Raw genomic sequence first — 21,072 nt, forward strand, 5'->3', positions numbered from 1 at the left:
TCCACTTTTGGGCCATGCAGGGTGTTTTGTGAGGTTGCCATTGCATTTTGCTTAGGGTGTGGAGGTGCATTGTGGGTGGTGTAGTCCCTTTGTGATTTCTTGCAAGGGTAGGTGGCTGTGCACAGGGGGAGGGATGTCGGCCTGTTAGTGGGTTTGTGGGCATGCAGGGTGACAGAATGTAGTGATTGTGGCCTGGGTGGGGTAGTGATCCTGGTGGCTGTTGGAGGGGTGGGGTGGTGCATGCATTACAGGTGTGATGGATATGGGGTAATTGTAGACGACTTACCCGAGTCCATTCCTCCAGTGAGTCCAGTGAGGCCCACAGGGTGCAGGATGGCCAGTACCTTTTCCTCCCAGTCAGTGTAGTCGGGGGGTGTTGGTGGTCTTCTGGATTGAAATGTTGTGCCGGGATGCCATTGACCTCACCTTCCCGCACAGGTCGTCCCTCGTGCGTGGATGTTGTCCCACTGCATTAATCTTGTTCACTCTTGTCCGCCATAGCTCCATCTTCCTGGCGATGGGTGTGTGCTGGACCTGTGCCCCAAATATTTGTGGCTCGACCTTCAGTATCTCGTCCACCATGGTCCTTAGCTCCCTTTCTGTGAAGCGTGGGTGTTTGGGGGGGTCCATGGTGTGTGTTGTGAGTGGTGTGTTGTGTGGATCTAGGCGAGGGTGCTCTTGTGTGGTTGGGTGTATGTATCGTGTATTGTGGCATCAGTGTCTGCTTCTGGAGTTCTCTGTATCAGTTGTCCAAATGTCATTGCAAAGGATTGTGGGGTGTGTCTGAGAGTGTTTTATAGTGTTGTGGATGTGTGTCAGGTGTGTGGTTTTCAGACTTGCCAATGTGTGCAGTTCTTAATGTTTGGTCCCATTGCTGGCCGTGGCGGTCTGTACCGCCAATGGTGGTTCGGCCTCCACTGACCGCTGCGGTGATTTGTGCATCATTATTTGGAGGGCAGGGAGTTTCTGTGCTCGGCGGTGGCAGGGTGGGAGGTCATTTATTTCCGCCAACAAGGACCTGGCGGTGAGTGGAGGCTGGGATTTTTTGGGCGGATTCTGATTTTTGCATCTTTATATGGCGGGTTTCTGTTCACCGCTAATGGAGGTTTTCTGTTCACCATCACCACGGCGGCCGACTGTGTTTACCGCCGTGTTCATAATGACCGACATAGTCTGAAAATGGAAATCCTTACAACCTCCCACACTGGTGAAATTGTGGGTGGAGATGGACTTTTGTGCCGATCTGGATAAACCGATCTACCAAGCTTAGGGAAGTCCTCAAAAACACACCAGAATTTGGGGCAAGTGGTGGTCATACAACGGGCTGGCAGATGCCTAACAACTGTACTATTATGGCCAGTGTACTATTTGTTTTATTGTATTTTAAACAATGTGTAGCATATTCCGAGGAGAATGTGTTATACGTTGTACCAAAAATAATAAAATTGATTTATCAAAACACTAAGGGCCTCATTACGACCCTGGCAGTAAAAACCGCCAGGGCCGTGGTCCGCGGGAGCACCGCCAACAGGCTGGCGGTGTTCCTTTGGGCATTCTGACCGCGGCGGTACAGCCACGGCCAGAAACGGAAAGTCGGCGGTGTACCGCCGACTTTCCGCTGCCCAGGGGAATCCTCCATGGCGGCGCAGCTTCCTGCGCCGCCATGGGGATTCTGACACCCATACCGCCATCCTGTTCCTGCCAGTTTCGGCCGCCAGGAACAGGATGGCGGTATGGGGTGTCGTGGGGCCCCTGGGGGCCCATGCAGTGCCCATGCCAATGGCATGGGCACTGCAGGGCCCCCGTAAGAGAGCCCCACTTAGAATTTCAGTGTCTGCTTAGCAGACACTGAAATTCGCGACGGGTACTACTGCACCCGTCGCACCCCTTCCACTCCGCCGGCTCCATTCGGAGCCGGCTTCCTCGTGAAAGGGTGTTTCACGCTGGGCTGGCGGGCGGCCTTTTGGCGGTCGCCCGCCAGCCCAGCGGGAAACCCAGAATAACCGCGGCGGTCTTTTGACCGCGCAGCGGTATTCTGGCGGTTCCCGTTTGGCTGGCGGCGCCCGCCGCCAGCCAAACTCGGAATCACCCCCTAAGACTCCAAGCACGAACCAGTAGCCACCTGGAAGCTATTTAGAGCTTGTTTTGAATTCATGAAGAGGTAGTATACTGTTCTGTATAGATATTGTTGCAACTGAATATGATGGACATACTCTATGTGATTTAATATGTATAAACTTACTATGCAGATACTTGATGGGCTTAATGGGAACTTTCAATGAGAAGGCTGAGACACTGATGGAAAAACTTGCAGGACTTGCAGATGGAAAAACTGAAGTTAGTATGCTTGATCTGATGAGCCGCTTGACTCTTGATGTGATCGCAAAGGTAATGATTTTGATTACTGGAAAATAGAAGTAACTTACTACCTTCTATTGCTGAATGTCTTTTCCTGGTAATTGCAAAAAGAGAATGAATGTCAAAATTCTCATTTAATATTTTTATCAAGTGCTTCATTTTGTCACCTATTTTTAACTTATATATTAGTTCACATCTGTTCACTGTGAACCCTGATACAGTAACTGGAATGCATGCAGAAGGTCTATGCACCCAGCATCTGGAACATAATCCCCATATGCATTAGTACTGGACCATCCGGCTCCAATTTAGGAAACAGCTGAAGACACACTTCTGGAAAGCACACTATGTGATGATGCAAAAACAATGCACTTTTTCTCTTACAAACTGGCTTCTTCCCCATCCCCCACACATTTCAATAGTGTTCCGTTTTTGACCATGTAAAGCACTCTTCTGCCTTTTGGCATGGTTCATGCTATACAAATAACACCTACATATATCAATTTGTGTACATTCCCTGTGCTGGTTCTGTCATCTCTCCAAACCAGTGCCTGCGCTGACATCGGTAGATACCCTCATTTTGGAGGTATTTTGCCAACATGTAATAAATTGGCTTTCCCAGTGACCTACATTATTAGTGAGACAACCTCTATATGCAGTTTTAAAGTCAATGTAAATATGTCAATTTACACAGACATTCTACAACAGTCTCAATATTGGCTGAACAGGAGTGCCCAAAATCCTGATGCAATTACTCTGTTGCATCTTTGAATATTTAACTTGCTTGAAAGGAATTATAGGTACCATGCAATTTCTAGTTTGTGTTAGTGTACGTTATTAAGGCATTTCCAATTTAAACCAATATGTATTGTATAACAAATTAAGAATATTTAGAAATGACTGTCTTAAAAGTGCAAAGTTAAAATTTGCCTAAAACGGATCAATATATGTTTTTTCATGACTTGACTAAGGAAACAATGTTTTCTTGGAAGAGTAGTATGAATTATTATTGTGCTGTTTGAAGATTATCTTGGGTTCTTCTATACACTTTGCAAGGTGTGAAAGTAATTGGTTGCCTTGAGACCTTGGCATCCTTGTCAGAGTCACCAGATCCTCGGGGTCTGTGCACGTTCCCAACACTTTCACCACAAGACCGCTCCAATACTCTGATTAGATTTGTCACAGAGTCTAAGAGAGTCCAAGTGGGGAAAAGGGGATTAGGAAGGGAACAGCTGGTAAGGAGACCTGTAGGAAGCAAAAAGGTTAAAACACACATCAAAATTACCTCTCATGAAATCAGTACTAGGCTATGACTCTAAGCATCATCATTCTGAAGACATTAACAACCTAAGAATACACTTAACATGACTAGGCTTCAAGACGACTGAATACCTGTGAGGGAATCAAGAAAGGTTAAATAAAACTTTCAAATTCGAGTACTTTCTTTTGCATGAGCATCAGGAAACAATCTGAATAAGTTCTGAACCATCATATGAATCTTTTTTAAGACTACATATCAGGAACACACAACATTCCAACCAGAACTCTGACCTTTTTGTTTTCTCTCAAAATGTTGGAACATGAATTGCGCACATTGCAGATTTTCACATAGGTAGTAAACACCATAGAAGGATTGTGCACCATGAATAACACAACGTAGACTCAAGGAATTAATCACGCAACTTGTCAACTCGAGTACTACCAAGCAAATGCCTTAGGATGGTAGCGTACAATGAATAGCATGAATTAAGCACAAGGAAAGAATCGCGCGTCTTGCCGATTCGAAAGCCACCATGTAACTGCCAAGGAATGGTAGCGCACAATGAGTAACATGAATTAAAACACGAGGAAAGAATCGCGCGTCTTGCTGATTCGAATGCCACCATGTAACTGCCAAGGAATGGTAGCGCACAATGAATATCCAGGGTTAAATCATTAGAAAGCGAATTGCGCGTCTTGCTGAGTCGAATGCCACCATGTAACTGCCAAGGAATGGTAACGCGCAATGAATAACATGAATTACACACAAGGAAAGATTTGCGCGTCTTGCCGATTCGAATGCCACCATGTAACTGCCAAGGAATGGTAGCGCACATTGAATAATATGTTGTTTTTTTTTTAACCTTTTATTTATGCTTCTATACAAACAAGTAAAGCAGTACAGTAAAATCATGTGTTTCAGACTAATACAATTTAAACAGCACATTGTATCATTTCAATGGACATTTTCTCCTTCTGTATTTTAGCAGCACAGAGCCTTTTAATTATGTATACAAACCATTGGGGGTCTTGGACTATATATGAACTACGATCTTGCTTTGTTTATCAATCAATTGTCTCTCCCTCTGCTTCTCCAGTCTCTTTCCTTATAAGGTACTGTCTGTATATGTCCCAGAATTTAGATGGTTTGTTAGCGGGAGGGAGTAACTTGCTGTAAGTGTCTGTTTGCGTGTTGCAATAAGTCATATCTCTATGCCATTCGTCTACTTTAGGGGTCGGCCCACGGTCCCACCGCATGACAACCCTACGCTTAGCTAGTACCAGACCTATTGCCACCAATTTGCGAATTGATTTTGGTAAATGGATATCCCACCCCATAAGGGCCAAAAGTGGTTCAGCATCTATTTGTATACTAGTTATAGTTTCCAATTCTCTAAATATTGCTCTCCAAAAAGTTTGCAAATTTTCACACGCCCATGCCATATGTAAGAAATCGGCTCGTTCTACCCCACATCTGGGGCAGTTTGAATTTTCGCGCAACCCATATCTATGTAGACGGATTGGGGTATAATATATTCTGTTAAGGAATTTAAAGTGAATGAGACGGTGTCTGCCATTTAAGGAGATAGAGCGTGTCTTAGTGCAGCAGTAACACCACTGTGTGTCTGTGATCTGTACCCCCAGATCTCTTTGCCACTCCACTCGGGCTCTTGAGAGCTCTTGGGCTCTTGTCCCCTGTATTGTTGCATACAGGCGGGACACCAAGTGTCTCGTACAATTTCCCTGCAGGATCAAAGAAAGCGATGTGATCTCGGGAGGTTCTTGCATGTCATCGCCCAGCAACTGTGCTAGAGCATGTCGTGTCCTGTTGTATTGGAATTGGTGTAGGGGAGTAGTCCCACCGGTACCCTCTCTTATTTTGTCCCAACTTTTCATACTGTTGTTTTCAAATAGGACCCCCAATATGTTAATGCCTAGTTCACTGAGGGCGTATATCAGTTTACTGTCACACCAAAGTGGGAACCAAGTACAGCAATCTACTGGTATCTGTGGGGAGTACAGCATAGCCAACTTTTGTTTATCCATAATCTTGTGCCATCCTTTTGCTATTGAGTCCAGGGATGCCAATTTTTTATATTGTCTGCTTGGGGTATGGTATAGTCTTCACTGTAACAGAGCTGGTGATGCCAGCTCCCTCTCTATCCCAAGAAATGGGGTATCTCCTGGGCCATGGAGCCAAGCCTGCGCCACTGCAGCTCGAACCGCCACGCTATAGGCTTCTAAATCCGGAGCTCCCAGGCCACTGAGCTCATATGGTAAAGTCAGTACACGCCATTGCACCCAGGGCTGTTTGCCTGCCCTGGCTTGTTTTATGAGGAGTGATCTTAACGTGGCAAAATATTTCTTGGGTAGCACCATCAGGATATTCTGAAACAAAAAGAGAAAACGCGGGAACACCACCATTTTCATCAATGCCACTCTACCAAGCAGGGACAGCGGGAGTCGTATCCATTTCTCGACATCTGTTGCTAGTTTAGTTATCGCTGTGTCATAATTCTCCATCACTATAATGTTGGGGTCGGTGTGTACCCTAATACCAAGATACCTGACTGAGTCAGTCTCCCACTTAAGCGGGAAACCCTCCTCTATCTGCACTGTGGAGGGTGTCAGCGGGAACATAAAAGATTTGCCCCAATTGACTTTAAGGCCGGATAATGCTCCGTATCGTACTATTTCTTGAAGCATCGGTGCTGCATTAAATTTTGGATCTTTAATGTACAGCAAAGTGTCATCTACGTATGCTGAGATTACTGCTTTGTAGTGCTTGAAGTCAAGGCCCGATGTCCCTGACGTTCCCTCAGTGCGCAAGCTAGCGGCTCTGCCACCAGCGCATACAATAAGGGGGAGTGCGGGCATCCCTGTCTAGTACCTCTGGTGATGCCCAGTGCCTCCGTCACTGCCTCGCTGACCCAAACCCTGGCCTGGGGTTCCCTGTATAGTGTGGCTATCAAGTGTAGAAAAGTATCCCCAACTCCAAATTTTCGCAGTGCTGCCCATAAGAAGTCCCACTCCACTGAATCAAACGCTTTTTCCACGTCCAAAAAGACCGCTATCGCTTGCGTGTCGGGGTTAATGTTCTGTATTATGCCGAATAACGTGCGTAGGTTCATGGTTAGATTGCGGCCAGGGACGAATCCTGCCTGTTCAGGTTTTACCAGCAGAGGCAGTAGTCTGGCCAGCCGTTCCGCTAAATTTTTGGCATATATTTTGACATCAACATTCAATAACGACAGCGGCCTATAGGAGGAGCATTGTTCTTTTGGTTTCCCTGGCTTAAGCAGAGTAACTATCATGGCTGATCATCTCCTCAAATACCTCTTTTAGGTGCGGAAGTATTCGTGTTTGATATGCTTTATAGAAGTATACAGTCAAGCCATCAGGGCCCGGGGCCTTACCCTCAGCCATGCTTCCCATCGCTTTTGCTATCTGGACCAGAGTGAATGGTGCCCCCAGAGCCTCCCTGTCGTTCTCCGAAAGTTTTGGTTACCATGTGGGTGAGATATTTGTTTATGGCGTTAGGCTCCGAGTTTCCCCTTGTGGTGTACAGTGTCTGCTAATATTAACGAAATCTAGCAGATATATCTTCGGGGTCATTGAGTATGCTACCATCTGTTGCTGTAATTTTGTTAATTAGATTAGTGCTGCGACTAGGGCGGATTAAGTTTGCCAGGACTTTGCAAGGTCTATCCCCCTCCCTGTATATCCGGGCGACGGCATACTTCCACATATGACGAATTTCCGATAGAGCTATCTCCTGATACTCCTGTATCTTGGAACGTGTATGACCCAGTGTACCTGTATCTGCAGTATCGCGATGTTCTTGTTCTAACTGGGATAGTTCCCTTTCGAGTAATTGTAGTCTTCCCCGTATTGATCGGAGTACCCCCGCGTGTTTGGACATGGTAATTCCTCTTATGTATACCTTAAATGTCTCCCAGACTGTACCCACTCTGGCAACTGTTCCTTTATTTAGTTGGAAGAATTCTTTGATTGCGCTGGCCAGTTCCTCCCTGAACACAGTGTCTGTCAGTGAGTATGGCGGGAATCTCCAGGAGAACGGCGGCGGTGGAACATGACCCATTATCAATAATATCGGAACAGGAGAGTGATCCGAATAAGTTCGTGGCCAGGGAGCCTCGGGCGTAACTCTGTGTGATATGCTGTGGGAGACCAACCAATAATCTATGCGTGTATACAGGTCATGTGCTGATGAGTAATGAGTGTAGCCTCCCCTTTCCGGATGCCTGTCTCTCCAAACATCTACCAGCCCTGAGAGCACCATTATGTCTCATATTGCACGTGCTGCAGCTGCTGGGCCTCTGGTCCTACCCCCCGATCTATACAATTCAGGAGATAATGTGCAATTAAAGTCTCCACACCAAAGTTGTGGAACATCCCTCCACTTCGCTGTTCGCGCGGCTAGATCTCTGTAAAACTTGGGGTTGTCATAGTTCTTCCCGTATATTCCTATTAATATAAAAGTGAAAGCTCTACCCCTACACTTTGCTATCACATATCGCCCTCCGGGCTCGATTTTCTGCACGAACTCAATGGCCGATGCGCAGGAGGCCCATAGTAGAACGCCCCTAGAGTGAGTTGTGTATCCTGCAGCTAAACACTGTCCTTTCATTCTGCGAGGGTTGAGCATAGGACTATCTGGGGCTAAGTGTGTCTCTTGCAGTACTGCCATATCGACCTTGTGTCTGAGCAAATACGCCACCACTCCCCGGGTCATTAAGACCCCTCACATTCCAGGTGACCAACCTGAGGTTGTGTTGATCTTTTTGTGTGTCAGTAGTTGTATATACCGGAGTCATCTATTTTTCTAAATTGTTTTTCTGAGCCTGATTGTATATAGTACTCGTCTGCATTTTGTCTGCTTTGTTTTGCCCTACATTTCCACCATACTGCTACTGCAACTTTTACCCTCCCCCCAAACCCCCTCCCACAATAGGCTAAACCCCAACCTGCCCATCTGATCGTAACGTTTGATATCCTCCCACGAACTACCCCTCTAAATGCTAACCCCAACATTTCAGTTAGTGGAACACACACGAGGGCGGATGTTGCTTTGCCCTAACAATGGTTTTGTTATCTTGGCTACCAATGTACTTTTCCAACAGACCTTCCCTATATCTCTGGGGACGTCGCATGCATTGCGTAATACACGTATGGTTTATCTCCGGACCTAGAAAGCCTTGAACATTCTTATTGTGGGTGGTATTCACATGTCACTGATTTACAACTATATTGCGCATAACTTTCTCAGTCCTGGTGTTCTGAACAAATTGCTACAGAGAGACACTAAAATCTAGACTTTTATTAGTCATTTGCCGGGTCAGCACCCGGAGCGTTTTCAACTCACGTGCCCGATTCAGTGCAGCATCACGGTCCCTATAGTTCAACAGTCTCGCTATCCCTGGGCGGGGTGGAGCCCCCGGTGGTGGCCGGACCGCCAGAGACCTATTTGCTCATTCCACAACGAAGAACGCTGAGAAATTGTCCTGCCCCAGCAGTTATATTAGCAAGTTCTCAACAAATTTCTCCATATTTACGATAGATGTGGACTCCGCAAGCCCTACGATGCAAAGATTGTTCCGCCGAGAGCGGGACTCCAAATCATCCATTTTGTGTTTAAGGATATCCAGTTCCGTGTTCCCTTTTAGCTGTCCAATTGCTAGTGTAGTGTGTCCATCCTCCACTGCTGATACACGCCGTTCCACTTGGTCCAGACGCTCCGTTTGCTTATCTAGTCCTTCCGACATTCCTTCCACTCGGTATGATAGAGAGTCGATTTTACTGTCTATTTGAGTTAGACTTTGTTGCATAGTTGTTAAAATGTGGTGCAGGTTTTGTTCATCATGAATTGGGGCCTCTGGGGTCCCCTCAGGTCTGGCTTCAGCTCCTTCATCAGTCTGACTCATAGTTTTACGTCTCTCGAAATGCAGTATAGGCTGTGCTTTATCATGTTTTCCCATGTTGGTAGGGGCTAATGACTTATCCTCGCGATCTGTTTCCTGTAGGTATCAGTATCCTCTGTGTCCCGAACTCTTACCCCTAAAGGCTGCTCCAAAGGGTCAGTGCCCCCAATCTGATGCCCAGCTCTGGTTTCCAGGGACGCCGCGATCCGCCCCCGGCCCGGCAGCGATCAGCGCGCCGCAATCAGCTCACTTAGGGGCCTTCTTACTTTTGTTGTGTGTGCGCGCGATACGCTGCGCCGGCCCTCACCGAAGCGCCCCTCCTAGTTTTGCTGCAGCCGTGTCAATTCTGGGCTATCTGGTTCGGTTCCCCCGACAGCAACAGCGGTAGGTTTCTCTCTGCTCCCCCTGGCTCACCTCTAGGCCTTTGCTTCTCTCGCCGGGTCAACTGCGCCTCCGATCTGGAAGGGGAGCGCCGCCACGTGCATTCTATGCCACCCGGGGGCTCCCACAGCTACACTGAGCCGACCGGAGCTGCCTTCTGTGCGCCCACGTTCTTGACCCAGGCGCCGCCGCTCCTGCCGCCGCAACCCTCGGGATCTCTCCTGCCCCACATCCGCGTGCGGGCGTCAGCGCCGTCTCACAGTTTACGGTCCTCACCTGATTCGCTCTGGCCCTCGCGCTCCGATTTTCCAGCCCGACACTCACGCTGGGTCTCGTCAGAGCATCAGTTGCTCCCCCAGGGAATTCGAGAACTCTGGTTAGGTCTGCAGGATTGTAAAGGATTTTCTGGTAGCCGGCGGAGCTCCGCCAAAGCGCGGTCATCTTTCGGCTTGACAAGCTCCGCCCCCGAATAACATGAATTAAACACGGAAAAAGAATTGCGCGTCTTGCCGATTCTAGTAACATCATGCAAATGCCACGAAAACGTCCAAGCGCACATTCACATGTGCAAGAGTAATTGTTTGTCATGTAAGAATAAGGCCCAAGAATTACAGTGTACTCGATAACGGGGTCGGGGGCCCAGCCCAACCTCCGTCTTACCGCCCTGCTTAAGAATCACCAATGTAGTATGAAGGGGAGAGGCCTGGAAGATCAAAGTAGGCCACCGGAACAGGAGCTCAGGAAGTTGCTGCTGCTCTGCACCGGGACCTCTGAATAGTGAGCACGTGGAGATGGGCTGGCTCCCTTTTATAGAGTCTTGGCCCAGCCCACAACCACACCCAGGCATGCTGCAGGGAAAGCTTCTAGAAGGCCCTGGAAAGGGACCACACCCTGACACACTCTGAAAGCCTGCAGCAATACATTGCAAATGAAGTGTTTATAAGCACCTTAAAAATAAGTCTTCAGGATTGAACTCTGCAATGCAAAAGGTTAAACAAAATCATATCAGCACAATGCATAAATTACGTTGTCTTGAGAGTGCTGGGTTTTTGCATTCTAGTCGCCCGTAGAGCACGCACTGCCCTGGTGTTGACAATCCTATCCTACTATGCTAAGTGATCTCTCATTTGCCACAATTTAAAATTGATCAAAATCAGTTGACAATGGCAGCCTCACTTTAAGTTTCTCTGAGAATTAGTTGTCTCTCCATTTTCTCTTTATAGGTTTTACAAGTTTAGAGTGAGTGTCACATGCACACACATTTACATTTTTGAGAGGATGACTCCTGTGCTCAACTGCAAAGCCCACAAGTATAGCCTGTAGGCCATAGGTGATCCTAATACAGCAGGTTGCTACTGCTGAATGTGCAGAAACACATTTACAATGTACCCATGACATTTAAAAATGTTCTGACATTGAGATAATCACATTATGGAAGAAGGTGATTTTAGAATAAAGCTGCCACAAGCTTTACCTGTGCACAGGTGAGGATGACCATTCAGAGAGACTCCTGTCATAACAGTGAGCCTCTCTGGATTTTAAGGGTCATTTTGGGGAACATAAATAAGGCTCAAAGTTAGAAGGTGAATAGATCATGAAAGTGGTGATTATCAGCATAGAGTTATTGCTTCAGTTATCACCTGGGCATACACAATGAGACTCAGACGATCATTACATGTTTGCCAAAATAGGGTGTGGTATTTACTACACGTGGTAAATACTATTACCTCAGGGGAAGATTTTTACTGCCAAATGCTGCATGTTTTGTCTTTTTTCTAGACCTTTTCTCCCCCAAAAAAATTACAGTTTTGACCTGCTGGAATATATGAGGGGAAGACTACAAGGTTATGATAATCATCACTCAACCAGTAATTCCCATCATTCGGAATCGAGCCCTTACCTCATAATGTGTGTTGAAATGTTTCAATCCTAATAAGTTCACGAAAATTAACCATTTGTTGGTTGTTCTAAAACTCTCCAGGATCATCAGGGGAGAGGGCACATTCTACACCTTTGAAGTTGCACAAACGTGGTTGTCTTTTGGCTAAGTTAGATAAGATCTCCAAAGATGCTAAATGAACAGAGCATAAATGTGACACAGTACATGAAAAATAGGTAAAGTTTTTAAACAAAGATGGTTGCCAGAGGACACCTGCCTGCAATTAAAGAAAGTTAACAGCTGTGTTACTATGATTAGCAAGAAGACACTTTATGGCAGATGTCAAAGGATCACATCGAACTTGGGTGGGCAACTTTCATTAATATTGTGGGACTCAAATGTCACTGGACTTCGTTTATGAGATGGCTTTTTGGGTTGCAAAAGACCTGATATGTATTTATGGCGGTTCCATCTGCTGTACATAGCAGGTAGCCTGGATTGTCTAGCCTACCAAATTAACACCATTCAATATGTATGTTCATTAAGCTCCTATAACTGTTCTTACGTCAATGCAATTATATATATGTCACCTACTTTGCTGGCAACACATATCATCCATAGGTGTTCCCATGTGTACACATTTATTTATATGACTTGTGAAAACCCTGTAGACGTGTGCACATATCCCAAACCATCTAGCAGGACAATTGGAAGCTGAGGCACAGTGACCTGTGGGTATCGGTTCATTGTACATCACTAGCTTGTTTTCTGGCTATTTTAGACCATTAGAACAAGAATAATGTCAGGTATGGAGTCCACAGGCAGTACATGACACGTCATCATAGAAGTGATGTGGTAACAATCTCCTGATTGTGGATATAAACGTTTCCAGAAAAATCCTGATGTGAAGGTTTTGATGTGGCAGAAGGGAATTCATTCTGTATTTACTGGCACAGAACACATAAGATAGTCTGAAAATATAGCACATCCTTAATGTTTACTCAATCTTGTCTTGAGACAGCCTTTACCCGCAGATTATAAATGTCTTTCTTTTCGGCAGTGGGTCCAGTGGATTACAGTTCCTTAGGGAAAGACTGTCAAGCACCTCAGTAACTAAGTCAAAAAAGGGCATAAATGCTTATGATCCTAATATTTAAAACCTAAAAAGTAGAATCACAAATAAGGACGGAGCCCTACATCTAACTTCCCTTCTACCAAACGTTTGGTCACTCTAAATTCATATTATGTCCGCCAACATGTAGGTTGACCAAATAAATTGCATCAAATCTTGCAATTTATTTTGGCACACCGAAAGTGGGTTTATCAAGTAGGGGCAAACAACCACTAAAACACTGTACCCCACCCCCTTGTTCGCGAAGTTCATTATGACTACGGTTAACCTCGACCTTGCAAGCACAATCCTGCAGGATTTTGTGAACTTATTCAAGACATTAACTGTTTTGTGAGCCTTTGGCAGTCACAGGGGAGGTCAGACCTCTGGTGGGGTTATAAAGTCACACACACCAGTTGTTTGGATTTCAGTAGCAAGTGTGGCAGAATCCAGTTGCTGACTGTGTCAGATCCCATCCTCCACAGCACACCTTGCCTGATTCATGATGAACACCTCTGCACCTCTTAATATTAATACAGGAGGCAACATAGCTGTTCTTTGGAACTGCAACACCCCTGTTGCATCATTTTTGCATTGTTTCTTCCACCAGCAATAAAGCACTTGAGGTAGGAAGGTTCATAATATTCTGGATCTTAGGTGCACCCTTCTCTTTGCAGTCTAGCACTAAGTCTTAAATATACCAGATGCATGACTTTAAAATAGGTACAAGAGTGCATACTCAATGATAAATATTGCACTAGACTATATAATCTAAAATATTAAAGTTTGAAATGTAAATATAGAAGTTCAATAATTAAATGTACAATGGCGGTAATGGAATGTCCTGCTAGACCTGGCCCTGCCGAATGTACGACGAAACAACGACTGCAAAAAAAAACTACTGCCTTAACAACGAGGTCGGAACACCAACCTCGTTGCTACTACTAATGATTTTACCACGAATGCCTTAACAATGATATTTCGTTGTAAAGGCATTCCTGATAAAATCATTAGCAATAGGCACCATTCACCCTACATCCCTCACCCCACCCCCCCAACCCCACCCTAAAACCTAAAACCCCCTGACCCCCCACCCACTCCCCAAAACCAAAAACGCCCCACCCCCCCAAACCCACCCCAAAACCGAAAACCCCGTGACCCCCACCCACTCCCCAAAACCAAAAACGCCCCACCCCCCAACCCCACCCTAAAACCTAAAACCCCCTGACCCCCCACCCACTCCCCAAAACCAAACCCCCCCCACCCCCCAACCCCACCCCAAAACCTAAAACCCCCTGACCCCCCACCCACTCCCCATAACCAAAAACGTCCCACCCCCCCCAACCCCACCCCAAAACCTAAAACCCCCTGACCCCCCACCCACTCCCCAAAACGCCCCACCCCCCCAACCCCACCCCAAAACCTAAAACCCCCTGACCCCCCAAAACCTAAACCCACCACTTACCTTCGCCAAGTCCCTTCTTTGTACCTTAACCACGCATGTTCGTTGTTCAGAACATACGTAGTTAAGGCACAAAAAACCGAAGTCGTGGTTAAAAAAAGCGTTGTTGCGCTTTCGTTAACCACGACCTTTGTAAAAAAAAAGTCGTAAAAAAGGATTTTTCCCGGCCCTGCCATCTCATAAGCATTGACCCAGAGAAGTGGCTATCTTAACTGTATGAGCAAGCATGTAAAAGTCTAAGGCGGTCATTCTGACCGCGGCGGGCGGCGGTCGCCGCCCGCCATGCGGTCACCGCCGAATGACCGCACCGCGGTCAAAAGACCGCGGCGGCCATTCCAACTTTCCCGCTGGGCCGGCGGGCGCCCTCCAAAAGAGCGCCCGCCGGCCCAGCGGGAAAGCCCCTGCAACAATGAAGCCGGCTCCAAATGGAGCCGGTGGAGTTGCAGGGGTACGACAGGTGCAGTGGCAGCCGTCGCGATTTTCACTGTCTGCTAAGCAGACAGTGAAAATCTTTGTGGGGCCCTGTTAGGGGGCCCCACGACACCCGTTCCCGCCAGCCTGGTTCTGGCGGTAAAAAACGCCAGAAACAGGCCGGCGGGAAGGGGGTCGGAAACCCCATGGCGGCGCTGCAAGCAGCGCCGCCATGGAGGATTCCCTGGGCCAGGGGAAAACCGGCGGGAAACCGCCGGTTCCCCTTTTCTGACCGTGGCTTTACCGCCGCAGTCAGAATAGCCCAGGAAGCACTTCAGCCTGTTGGCGGTGCTTCCGCTGCCCTCCGCCCTGGCGGTCAGAAACCACCAGGGTTGGAATGAGGGCCTAAATGTATTCCTTCAGGTACTTGTTGTCAGAAGTTCCAAAAACGGTAGGTCTCCCAGCTTCGCATAGGAATCTGTTGCACTTGCACTTGACTGCATGAGTGTGTTTAGAATCTCTCTGATACCACAGGTTGGAAGGTGGGAGCCCTCCACACACCTGAGTGTCAGTGCAGCGCATTTGTTCCTGTGCCTTTTATGTTAACGATGCAAAGAGAATTTTTAAGGTGGAACAGGTGCTGAAACCAGAATAAACAACATATGCAGATATGTTCCTTTATTTAAGTAACCCAGACAAGGCAGTACTAGTGTTATTACAAAAGCTTAGAAGTTTGAAGAGATATCGGGGTTATGTACGAACTGCGAAAAGTTGGTCCCTATATGGACTTTTTAACTAGTCTTGATGTCATTTGAGTTGTATGTAAATGGAATTTACAAGTGTAATATTTCACTTAACTGTATCAGACTTTCAGGCACCATATGGTGGGTGATGGTTATGACGCTGAGGGTATCTGAGTGATCATATTGTATGATCTTATCTTATTGATTATAGCCCTGAGGAAGACGAGAGCATATTTGCCATACAACAAAACACGTGTTAGGTGGTCTTGTAAACATACTGATGCTGTATGAACCACATGGTGGATCTGGAATAAAGTTACTGAAAACCTCATGACTCCTGGAATTGAACATTGATTCTTATTTGAACTTTCAGTGCTCAGGACATCTTTTTTTACTTTTTTTGTATTGCACTGCGATGCACTTGTAGCACGTAGTCAGCTAGTTTGATAACTAGTCACACTGGGAAAAGGCTTTGCTGGAAGGCACTTACCCACAGAGTAAATTACAAGAATGACTGATAATGGGGAATAGTATCCCAGAAAAATACCCTTAAATTGTGCAACAGGCAGCCATTGATTGAGGGAAAGTGTTTTCAAAAAGTACTATAATGACCACTATTTGCATTAGAGATGGCAATATGGATAATTAGACCACTCAAAAATATAAGAGAGATGACAGTAAGGGAAGGTGGTGGGGGTAAGCAAAACTGAGAGGGACTAGTAGACCAGTAATGAGTTCATCACATTTGCAAAGGCGCAGCAGATATACAATCTGGGAAGAAGGCAGTTTTTACAGCATGCTAGGCTGGCTTGTATCGCAAGAGAAATATGGTCAACCTTCCCAGAAACGCCAGCTATAACACACACAATGGGATTGATACTTAATTTCAATGGTGGCAGAAATTAATCACAAATTATATATGGCCTTGAAACAAAAAAGGCAGGTAGAAATAATGCATGGAAGATAAAGCTGGATTGACACATATCCCAACCAGATAACAGAAGAAGCATGAGAACAGATACAGAAATTCTCTACCATTGCCAGGTTTAAACTGACTCAGTTTCATTATTTACACAGGAGATACCTCACACCACAAAGATTGGCTAGAGTATTACCCAGAAAGGTCAGCATTGTATGGTAAGGGTGTGGAGACTAGTCTGGTCTGGGATTGCCACGACATACAGGAGCTTTGGAATGATGTGGTTTCATGACAGAGGCGTTACTTGAAAGAAACATTAAATCTTGCTTTCTTTAAAGGTACAATGTCTTATCTAGCTACTCGAACTATTTTGTTAGGATAATTATTTGGTATTTAATCAGCATATTTGCATGTGTTGCTCCCGGCTGTCCTAGAAAGAAAATATTGCAATAAAGCAACATCTTGGGCTACAAAAATATGGACTATTAACTACGGCATGTTTAGGCAAAGAAAGAAAATAAAGAGAGTAAATGAATTAGAGCTTTGTAGAGCACACTGCTGGCCATGGTGGGACATTCTGGCACCACATAAAGATTGCCCTACACTGCAGCAGCACAGAGGAGAACTACTGCACAATCCTCCAAGTCTTAAGCTATTTCATAAACACAACTTCATAAAAACATAGGTGGACGTCAAGGGGAAGTGCGCTCCACACCGTCAGCTCAAAAGTGCTGAGTGTCCGCGGTAACTCGTTTATTGATCCGCAGTATTGTGGCCGGTTGCAGTGGGAAGAATGCGGAGTTCTGTTAGGAGGCTCTCCATGTAGCACAGGTAGTAAGAACCAATGTCATGGAATGTTTTGTACATGAAACAAGTTGCTTTAAACCTGGAGCGTTTGGCCACAGGAAGCCAGTGCAGATTATTTAAATGACTGGATATAGATTATTGCAGTTGAAAGTTAAGTAGGAGTCTTGCTACAGTGTTTTATCAGGTGAAAGAGAAAATGTATGTCATCAGGAATAGTTTAGCGTAATGTCAAACTTCTATACACTGGAAGAGGGGAAAGAGGGTCCAAAACAAAAGGTATAGATTAAAGACATGTTGAGGTGGGCTCTTATTGAGTACGAGCACATTAAAGTTACCAGGACTGGTGAAAAAGTGATGTATGATACTGCGGAATGAGTATAAATACTAAGCATGTTAACAGGCTCCCTGATAGTAGATCACATTGTACAGGATTACCATTGAGATTAATCTAGCAAAAACCTTGACAAACTATATGATAAAATGTTGCAAGAGGAATGGAGTAAATTGAGGTGTGGATTAGGAATAAATTCGAATATTAAGGAGACATTACTAGCTGCATAATTTAAGAAAATAGAACGTGTTTAGTAATGCATTGTACCATAAATAAAAACAAAATACAAAGAGATTGATGTTTCTTAAATCAGTCAGTACAATAATTATTCAGCCACAGTCACGTGGGGAGGTGAGTGGGGAGGGGAGATTAATGGGGTGTCTGTGCTGCGTCTGCCTATGACACTGTAGTCCAGGTTCCGACTGCTATAGGTTAGATTATGTTAGATTAAGTTAGAATATGACAGTACAACTCGCACATGGTGCCTAAACAACATACATCTCTGTATACTCTTTGCAGATCTTGCACGCCTTGTGGCATACAAGGCACCTAGTATTTAAGCTATCCAAGCCATTTAGAATTGATTGCCTCAACACATTTTATGGAAGTCGTAAACTGGCTTTGTTCCTTGAACTGGGACCAGAAACATTGCAGAATTTTCATTTGCAGGGAATTTTGGCTGTGAATAATGATTATTACTCTAGTTTAATGGTTCATCTATGCACCCTAATGGTAAAAGAAGAACAATAGATAAGTCTATATTGAATCCAGCAATTTGCAAAACATTGTAATGCCTATGACATCTGAATGCAAGCTACATACAGAGATAAAACAAGGACCTACCTCTATTTCATGTTGCAGTCCCCATAAATCTATGCTCCAGAACTATTTACTCTCAGAGTTACAATATCACGCTCACTATATTTATCTTCTTGTTGCAGATAGCTTTTGGATTGGAAATAAACTCACTTGAGGATGATCGTACCCCATTCCCGAAAGCAATAAGCACAGTCATGAAAGGATTGATCTCAACACGCGAACCCTTTGTCAGGGTATGCTGAAATACTACTACTGTTACAAATAACACATTATTTTTGTTTCTTTTTTGATACTGAAGTTGAGAAATATTTTCTGTACACTTTGCTTAAACTGCATCTTTGCAATGTTCCCATCAAGTTTTATCCAAGAAACTGGGACTATGTGAAAGATGTACAAGAGAGTGTACGACTGCTTCGCCGCACAGGAAAGGAATGCATTGAGCTCAGGCGGAAAGCCCTCGAAAATGGAGAAGAGATACCAGTGGATATTCTGACACAGATACTGAAAAGTGCAGGTAATCATAAATTTGGTATAGTCAAAATAACAATTAGCCCTTGTGTCCATTTTTGCAAGGGAGCTCCGGATAGAATGATCTCAATATTATTTGCATTTTTACAGCCCATACATTAGGCGGATGGGTGGACGCAGTAAATTTTCTTTAAACAATGTAGATGTTGCGTTGAGTCCCTTTCTTCATATTTCAAGCCCCTTTATAAGAGCTTATACATATTTCACTCTTCTATGAGCTATTCCTTATAGCGCTAAACTAATAACAGAATACAATTTTGGGGGGTTTTGGGTATCGTGACTGTCTATAAACCACCTTTGTTTTCATGCTTGAAACGTGGGGCCACAGGTACTCGTGTTTAAATATCCATGACAATTTTATTCTAAACCAAATAATACTAAGAACTGTTTAAATAATTTGGTCTTGTTTAGAAATGTACAGCAGTTTAAACAGACAGTAATAATCAAATGTTCACAACATACTTAAATATATGTAGCTTCTTAAAAGTTTGTGTTGATTTTATGCTCAAATGCACTGACAACTGAATTGCTCAATTCGTTCATAAAACCAACACAGACTGGCTTTGGAAATATCAGTCATTCTCCTGCCAGTAAGATTATGTCCTGGATGGTAAAGCCATCATTTGAAGGTAAGTGCAGTGTGCATGAGCAGCCAATCATTTGTCTCTGCTGGCATTCTCCGTCACAATGTAAATTGTGTTTATGGTTTCATTAAGAATAAAACAAGTTATTAGTTTTGGGCCATGAAAAGTCACACTGTATTTCTTCTCTCTTATATTACTCATTGCCACATTTATGCTGTTTAGTGATCACCAGTAGCAGAGCGTAGCAGACTTGTGCTAAATAATAAGCCCCATAAAATGCAGTCTTCCCTGTCTGATTTTGAAAGGCCCAGAATTATTGTTTCCTTTCTACCTATCTCAGAGCCTCCGCCAAAGCCAAGAGATCCTGCTTTCTTCAAAAGTACAATGTCTAATCTTATTAATTAGCTATTGTGTCGGGAGAATTATTTGGTATTTAATCTGCACCTTTGTGTGTGTTGCTCCCAGCTGTCCTAGAAAAAAAATATTACAATAAAGCAACATCCTGGGCTACAACAGTATGGAATATTCCACATCAGAATTGGATAAGTGGCTGGGGAAATCGTGTACACATTCCCAGTATTCATATTATTGTTTCCACTAACAGTAGCTCAGTCCAAACGATATCCTGGATGTTTGAAATGCAAAAGAGCCATCACTTCTTCACAAGTCCGAAGAGCCGCCAAAGGAACAACAGGGATTTCAAGCACTCCACTTGCTTAATCTAGAGTAGTACTCATATGATTCTTTTCATCAAGGATTTATTTATTCTACATCGATTATGCAATCCTCCAATTTGGTTTCATCAAGAACATTGATAGTCATATCTTGATATACCAATTCATGAGTTCCTCCAACTTGATAATAATCATAAAACCATCATAGCCAACTGGTGTCTCGTCCGCATCACCAATATATTTGCAGACTTCATCAGGACCAAAAGCTTCAAAATACATATCTTCAAAATTAAGTCTACAATGACCAACCCTCACCAAAAGTGATCTTCTCAGTGCATCACACAAAACGCTTCATGCCTCACCAGTGACCAATAAAATCAGAAAACCCAGTTGGAAAATGAAGATGATCTGAATACCTTCCAAATCAAAATGGATGCCATCACTATCTTTGGAAAGTAATTTTGATAAGTGTTTTCAAAATGTCTGTAGGGGTCTGGATGAGCTGTTGAGTAGTCCTAATAGGTCACGAGGGATAATCTGACGAGACAGGAACAATATGCACTCAAGGAATTACAGGGGGTAGAGAAAGTGTTATCAGGGAGGCAGATAAAAGGGAAAGTTTTGTTATTATGAATAGACAGGATTACAGTGACGAGAAATACAGCCAATTCAACAGGACCACCTGCTATATATTATTACTAGATATGAATCGTATTCATATCTCCCAGAAATGATTCCAGAACTTAAAAAATTGTATTATAAAGAGTTACTTTCCTATGAAAAATACCTATCTATACCTGAAAGTTGTTAAACCAAAATTCCCCTGTCTATATACATTATCAAAGATACACAAGGGAAGTGCC

General features: G+C 44.5%; 1 protein-coding gene across 1 annotated transcript in view; it reads left to right on the forward strand.

Moving 5' to 3' along the window:
* Window positions 1-21,072, forward strand: part of LOC138260124 (cholesterol 24-hydroxylase-like) — a 237,165-nt gene that overhangs the window by 104,910 nt on the left and 111,183 nt on the right. Inside the window, exons 6-8 of the mRNA XM_069208299.1 lie at window positions 2,250-2,388; window positions 18,546-18,656; window positions 18,781-18,937. Of these exons, the coding sequence (XP_069064400.1) occupies window positions 2,250-2,388; window positions 18,546-18,656; window positions 18,781-18,937 (407 nt within the window). The remainder of the gene's footprint in view (window positions 1-2,249; window positions 2,389-18,545; window positions 18,657-18,780; window positions 18,938-21,072) is intronic.

This window comes from Pleurodeles waltl, chromosome 9, assembly GCF_031143425.1.
Source record: "Pleurodeles waltl isolate 20211129_DDA chromosome 9, aPleWal1.hap1.20221129, whole genome shotgun sequence".
NCBI lineage: Eukaryota > Metazoa > Chordata > Amphibia > Caudata > Salamandridae > Pleurodeles > Pleurodeles waltl.